Here is a 6,878-nt window from a genome sequence, read left to right as displayed (position 1 = left end):
AACTTTACAAGCAAAATTTTGTTATCAAAATGAGCTTAAAAATTAAATACTAGGTGAATTGATGTAGAATGAGCCCCTTGATGATACTCCACTTATTCACGTGAAATCCCTCCTCTACTTATGTGACTCTTTGTTTTCTGAAAGAATTGTTGTATCAAGTCTTTCTATAGCAACAACACTAATAGGAGGTTGTTAATGCCATATCCTCTACCCTGGAAATGGAGGATGTCAATTAGGGAACCACCTACACCACCAATATGTGTAGCCAAGCTTGTTACACACCCAACACTATACATCTCAATGTCCCTATCCTTGTCCTTGAACACACATAGCTGCAACATCAACATCCATTAAAGCAAGACTATCACTAGGCAAAACCAAAATTGGAACATGTAGAGCTATAAGTAGAATAGGGGCAAATTTGTATTATTATGCCAACTAAAGAGCATCATTAAGAGTCACTGGGTGCACAAGCTCTACAAGATCTTAACAAAGTCTTAGCCATAACATCCTCAACTTGATCTACTTCAACATATTGGGCTTTGCTAGAAGCAAAAAACTCCAAAAGCAAACTCTAAATTGCATCACTAACTCTAATGGCTCTTGATGAATCCGATGCAATTACTAACTAGTGCACAGTTAGGCATAATTTCAGAATCAACACTTCCTTCGCTTGAACAACGTATTGGCAGCAAGTGACGAAGACAGATTGCCAAATGCTGAGGTAATCTGTGCTTTCTTTCTGATCTCTGTTTTTAATCTTAGATCTTCTGAAGCATCCATAAGAAATGGGGTGAGAGAGGCTCGAACTCTCGACCTCAGGATAACTCAGCGAGCAAACTATGAGACCTACGCGCTGACCAACTGCGCCACCACCCCACACATTTGAAAACTTGTAATGCAGGTGAAATATTGTTTTGATTCGAATTGGTTGCTGTCCATTGATGACACTGGTCCCAAGTTCAGTCCATCACACAAACACGTACTCCAAATTCTGACCTGTATGCCTACACTCCTGGAGTACTTAAGGATGTGTAGGCATAGTGTGTCTCATAAATTGCTGACTGAGGTTGAAAATTTGAGCCTCTCTCACCCCATTTTTTTATGGCTGATTCTCTACCCTGTTGCTTGCGATTAGAAAGTCCTATTTACGAGCTAGATTTTAAACAAGTGGGGATCGAGAGCTTTTTTTTTATTCTATGGGGGGTGGTGATGACTGTTTCTAAACTGGGGCATTTAGTGAGAGACTAGACTAATGTTAAAGAGACTGGATGTTTTAGTGAGAGATTAGACCACAGCACAAACAGTTTTAATCTGTTGTTGGTCCACATTCTTTGTCCATTTTCAGGTACCAAGCAAGCAATAAGAGATAGCCAACTATTGCCGCGACCTGTACTGCCGCGTTCAACTTCGGAGAGAGCAGATAATAAGGATAGTGATTTTGGTGTCTGCAAAACTTGCAAAGCCAAACAGGATGCTATAAAATTCGTTGCCATGCTTTGAAACTGATTCCGGACAGTCATTGGATTCACATTGCCAGCCACGCTGTCGTCAACCACGAACATCCGAATGGAGCTTTGATTTTGGCATGCAACAATTCGCTTTGGAATTCCAATAACCAGAGCAGATAGTGTTCCGCTTCTCTGATTCTTGCCGGATACATTGCTTGTACATCCGCAGGGAAGGAGCGACAGAGATTGCATAATGTTGAATCAGCAAATGAACGGTTTTGGTACGTGACTTATGGAAGTTTTACATTGTTTTATACCTGTGTTTTGGCTTCAGGGTGATTTTTTAATTAGTCTTTTGCAAGACTTAGTAGCAAAGAGCAGGAAGGGCTCGTTGTTCCTTTTATAAATTGCAACGAATGGTAACATAGAAAGCCCCTGTTCCATCACACTTATCAGCAAGGACGAACTCCAGCTTTTGGAACCCACCTATAAAAACCAGCTTCTTGGGTTTGGTCAGCTTCAACAACTTCTCAAATGGCTCTATCAGGACCATTCCAAGGTAAACCTTGATATTCTTTAAAGTAAAACAAAAAACTACAATGGCAGCGGATCTGAACTCGAGGAACAAGGCGAACTCGTGACCTTGGGATAGTTGAGAGGGTAGAGCTGCTCAAACTCGAATTTCTCTTCCTGCGATCTATAAACGTTGAAGAAGCAGCAGGCGCTCTTGACGTAGACAAGGTGCAGTACAGCCTTCACTTGAACTCGGATTCCAGTGGGCATAGACTGCTGCTCAGTGAAGCGCCACCATGTATCCGGAAAGTCCTCCAGCACGGGACACGTGGCCTTCCCGTTCCTGGGGAAGGGAAGCTGCGGCATTGACCACTTCAAGGCGGACTCCGGCTTGTGTGGATCGTACTTCTCGTTGTTCCCCCATCGGAGCAAGTTCCACTCGAATCTGGCGGCTTTGCTATTCTCCCCCATGCCCTCGACTGGCCCCAGGAGAGTCTTGTAGATCGAAACCTTCTCCTCCTGCCCCCAGGCATGCGTCACCGTCAAACTGGCAGGACGGAATCCTAGCTTGGCATCCACTTGTGTCTTCCTCGTCCTGATTTGCTCGGTGGCAGACACCGTCCATGCTTTCCTCTCTATGTCCTGCTGGTTCTTCATCTTGTAGACGGGCTGGCTCATGGGGACTGCTTCCAGGTTGTTGTATTCCGGCTCCAAACTGACCTGTATGAAGTAGGGGTAGAAGCCAAGGCCGTGTTCTGGCTCCAGGAAGTCCTTTTCGGGGACTCCCAACACGAATTTGTCGATACCAAGTTTGAGGTAGATTTGGTTGCCACTTGACTGAACGGATGGCTGCACCACGAACCTGAGTATGATCATTTGGCGCTTGGTCAGGGCCTGAACACTGAGCTGCTGTGGTTCGGGTAGCGAGGCCGTGTCGAGCTGGAGCGAGTCGCAGTCTTCCCACCCGCCGTCATGGACGCCCCTACCTGCTGTCCCGTGCTGCGGTTCTGGGGCTTCCTCAGGGAAGACAAGTGATGTTGAAAACGGAGGCGGGTGAGAAGAGTCGCGCTCAAAAGAAACAAACTTCCCCTTCTCTTCCTTCTCAACGTAATCCTTGGAGATCAGCAACTTCTTTGCATCGTCGAGCGCTTCCCACTCTAGCGAAAGGGTGATCACGTTGTTTTCCGGATCGCATATTAACCTGGCCAATTCTTCCATTTAGCCCTTGAGCGTGTGAAGAAGCGAACTCCTCTATGTCTATATGTTTAGATGTCCATACTTGTTAGACAACATGGCCTTGACCTGGCGAGTGACCCACGAGCACGAGTGACGCCGGGTCATCGTGCTCGAGTTGGACCGCTTGACTGCGACGAGGTTGAGCTAGATTGACATGGAGTTCGTCCGGCTTGGCATCTTTGTGACCGAGTGGTAGCAGGTGGCTCTAGTCACACGGTGGAGTCACCTGGGAGGCGAGGCGAGTGATCCATAAGCGGCACCGGATCATCGAGTGAGTTTCACATGTGAGTTTCGCTAGAGTTTCGCTAGAGAGTGCACTCTCGACTTCCCATCACCGACACCGTCTAGGTTAAGTGAAGGGCTTATCTTGTACTTTGCAACAAATGGTAGTCCCTAGGGGACGATGGGGATAATAAAACGTACAATTACTTGACCCGGCCTTCATTTCATATTAAAATGCCACTATCTAAGTGTAGCAATCACTGGGACCTTCACGCTTGTCTGGGTCCTTGTGTCGTGCCTTATGACGCGTCTGGATCCGCGTTTACGAAACCAGCAACTTGCGGTATCCAAATATATAATCTAAAATGTCATGATCACGTTAGTTTGAAGCTATCCAAATATATAATCTATAATATCGCGGTCATCTTTCCCCAAAATCAGCAACTTGCGGTATCCAAATATATAATCTATAATGCCGTGATCATCTTTCCCATGACGTTCGTTCAAAACCAGCAACTTGGGGTATCCTCCACTTAAAATTTATTGCAACGGGATTGATCGCTTCCACACACAACAAAAGGAGCCCACTGATCAGGCTTAAAAACATTAAGGCCAAATTCATCCTCGGTCTCTATCATCTCCACCATTGCTTTCTGCATTGCCAATCCAATGTCCAACACCTTGAGGTGCTCGTAGAGTTTCTGCATGAACACTTTACTGGAGTTGTCGTCAACTTTCCACAAGGATGCCACGACTGATGGGACTCCCAACATATGGAATGTTCGTGCGAATCCCAAAACTCCCTCAGACTTTACACGCCCAAGGGCAGTCTGGCACGCGCTCAGAACAACCGTCGTGGCCTTCACCGCCCCTGCTTGTTCCTTGATCTCCTCGCCTGTAAGCGAATTGTTGCATGCCAAAATGAGAGCTCCATTCGGGTATTCGTGGTTGACGACAGCGTGGCTGGCAATGTGAATCCAATGACTTTCCGGAATCAGTTTCAAAGCAGCTTCTTTCGTGGCTTCTTGTCTCTCGAGACGAGTCACGCTATGCGCAAAGGAACTGGCCAGCTCGCGCGTGATGTATGCGGCTTCTTCTTCTGCATGTGGGAGGTCAAGTGTTGGATTTCCAATAACCAGAGCGGATAGTGTTCCGCTTCTCTGTGATTCTTGCCGCTGCTGCTGACGGATACATTGCTTGTGCATCCGCAGGGAAGGAGAGACAGAGATTGCATACTGTTGAATCAGGAAGGGCTCGTTGTTCGTTTTATAAATTGCAGCGAATGGTAACATAGAAAGCCCCTGTTCCATCACACTTATCAGCAAGGACGAACTCCAGCTTTTGGAACATACCTCGTGAGTGATAAAAACCAGCTTCTTGGGTTTGGTCAGCTTCAAGAACTCCTCAAATGGCTCTATCAGGACTTTGTACCAGAATTTCATATTCCAAGGCCAGGACACACTTTTCATGGTGGTCAAAGCTTTCTCTACCATTTGAAGGACGCTGTTGGGCTTGGTTAGCTGCAGGCCATGGGACTCGTGAAGTAACTTGCTCTCATGAGAATCCCAGTAAAGGATGTGTGTGTGGATCTGTTGAGCGAAGATATGAGAAGTCACCAGTAGTGCTGTATCTCTCCCACTTAAGCGAGCAACTTCTTTGATCTCCTCCCATGCCGACTCTTCACTGCAGTCGAACTCTTCCAATTCCAACTCTCTCTGGAAAGCATCACTCCTCGCCGAGTTCCTCAGGATGTACAGGAGATCTCTACATCTCTCTCGTTCCGCCCAGATGAGCGCTTCTCGCATACGGTTGCCCCCCATCAGAAGACTTTGCAGCATACGGAAGCTTCGTTTGTTGTCGTCCAGGTAACCGATTCGGCCATAGCTGAAGCCTCCAAAGTCCAGCTCCATCTGCTTTCTAGCAGCTTCTTTGAACTTGCAAATGGCCTTGTTGAGATTATCATCATCCTTTGCGCATGCGTAGTTCCGGCCTTGCTCATTGAGAACCCTGAGGAGAATGCTGGGATACTCCTGTGCGAGCCTCTGGGCTTCTTCCAGCAAACTCTCTATGATCTCAAAGCTATGCTCATTGCGATGCATATGAGCCAGTGTTGCAATAAAAACCAGAGCCATAGCTGTTTTTGCCGGAGAACGTTGGACCTCCTTCGAAATCAGATGCTCCGCAGCATTTTCCTCTGCTTCTTCCCTCGTGCGATTGAGGAAAAGTGCCTCGGGCTCATTGTCAAGCTGACCCCTGGCTTGGCCGAGCATGGTTTGAATGTCCATAACAGTCCGGACAGAAGGCTTTTTCATGCTGAACGCAATAAGATCCTCGAACGCCATAAGACCCTCTGTTGAAATCCTTTCAACCAAACGTAAGAAATTCCTACCGCTCTCCTCTAAGTCTGCTGGAAACCCTTGGAGCAGCCGTATCACTGCCCCGTTATGTTTCTTGGATGCATCGTCTTCGCCTATCATACCCGCAATACTTCCCGAAAGCGATTCCGTGTACGCCAAAGCCACCTGCTGCTCCACTGCTGCACACCAGAAAATTAATAGCCTGAAAGGTAACAAGCTCACCTGAAGCTGCTTTAGCCATCTCATGTAGCTCCTTCTTGACCTCGTTGGCGCGTTTGAAGTCGCCAGAGTCGCAAAGGCAATGCCCAAGCCGCCACAGAGCCCTCCAACGTGCTTCATCCGTGTCCATGCGGATTGCAGCATCCTTTGCGATTATGCAGTAGGCAACGGCCTTTTCGGGGTCGCTGAAGTTGGAGCAGACGCCCCCGAGGCTAGACCAGTTTCCCAAAACTGAAGCTGCTCGGTTGATGAGATAAGTGAGATCCTTGGCACGCGCCAATTCTAGACTTTTCTGCATCCATCTCATCCCGCTAGCAGCATCGTCCCTGGTAACGGCCGTTAGGGCCACATAATACATGGCCCAGGCTTGGCCAGAGTCCGCCTCTTGAAGGATGGATGCAAGAAACTCACGTAGCTGCTCAAGCTCTTCTTGGATTGAGAACAACATCCCAAGTAGAAAATGCTCGACCAAGTATTCTACTGAATTGTCCTTAACTTTCAGAACCATTTGATGAAACAACACCCAGTGTCGAATCATGCCCATGCTGGCCATTGCACCGGTTTAGGAAGATCTCGCAAAAATATCTCTTGTCCAAGTGAAGAGGTGTATTTTTCATAGCTTCAAAACACGCCGTGAACCGTGTTGCCGTGGTTCACGGCAACACGCCATGGTCCCACAAACACGCTTATCCATGTTAACATCCACAGCTCTTTCTTAGCTCGAATGAGAAAAGAGATGAAAGAAAATAGTTTTACCTGCATTTCCGTCAAGTCCATGACCTTCTAGAACCTATCCCTGATGTTTCTCTGCATCATCTCCATGATCACACTCCATAAGAAATTGATGTTGGTTATATTTGTGAACCTATGAATAGGGAAC

The 6,878-nt window shown here is 47.1% G+C and overlaps 1 protein-coding gene and 1 non-coding gene across 3 annotated transcripts; both read right to left on the bottom strand.

The window, feature by feature from the left end:
* Positions 1–789: 789 nt before the first annotated feature.
* Positions 790–879, bottom strand: TRNAM-CAU. The gene is given in 2 exon segments: positions 790–825; positions 842–879. It is a non-coding gene; the product is annotated as a tRNA-Met (tRNA).
* Positions 880–3,939: 3,060 nt separating this feature from the next.
* LOC9649859 lies at positions 3,940–6,650 on the bottom strand. Of its 2 annotated transcripts, none has more exons than XM_024659353.1 (3): positions 6,002–6,650; positions 4,775–5,955; positions 3,940–4,723 (listed from the first exon to the last, which is right to left on the bottom strand). In XM_024659353.1, exons 1-3 carry the CDS (start codon positions 6,549–6,551, stop codon positions 3,956–3,958), a joined length of 2,499 nt encoding a protein of 832 aa, XP_024515121.1. In that variant the 5' UTR covers positions 6,552–6,650; the 3' UTR covers positions 3,940–3,955. The 2 variants fall into 2 exon arrangements, with proteins under 2 accessions (XP_024515121.1, XP_002985351.1); XM_002985305.2 differs by having other exon boundaries at positions 4,775–5,958; positions 6,002–6,649.
* Positions 6,651–6,878: the final 228 nt, after the last annotated feature.

This window comes from Selaginella moellendorffii, unplaced genomic scaffold, assembly GCF_000143415.4.
Source record: "Selaginella moellendorffii unplaced genomic scaffold, v1.0 SELMOscaffold_67, whole genome shotgun sequence".
Lineage (NCBI taxonomy): Eukaryota > Viridiplantae > Streptophyta > Lycopodiopsida > Selaginellales > Selaginellaceae > Selaginella > Selaginella moellendorffii.
The sequence above is the reverse complement of the archived record's forward strand: the minus strand, read 5'-3'. Positions and strand labels throughout refer to the sequence as shown.

What these genes read in the sequence shown, in the direction of transcription:
- LOC9649859 (XM_002985305.2), bottom strand. Translation starts at nt 6,551, where the DNA reads ATGGCCAGCATGGGCATGATTCGACACTGGGTGTTGTTTCATCAAATG. An exon ending in GATGGCTAAAGCAGCTTCAG is followed by an intron (nt 5,959 to 6,001) that starts GTGAGCTTGTTA and finishes TCTGGTGTGCAG; the next exon opens with CAGTGGAGCAGCAGGTGGCT. An exon ending in TGGTTTTTATCACTCACGAG is followed by an intron (nt 4,724 to 4,774) that starts GTATGTTCCAAA and finishes GTGATGGAACAG; the next exon opens with GGGCTTTCTATGTTACCATT.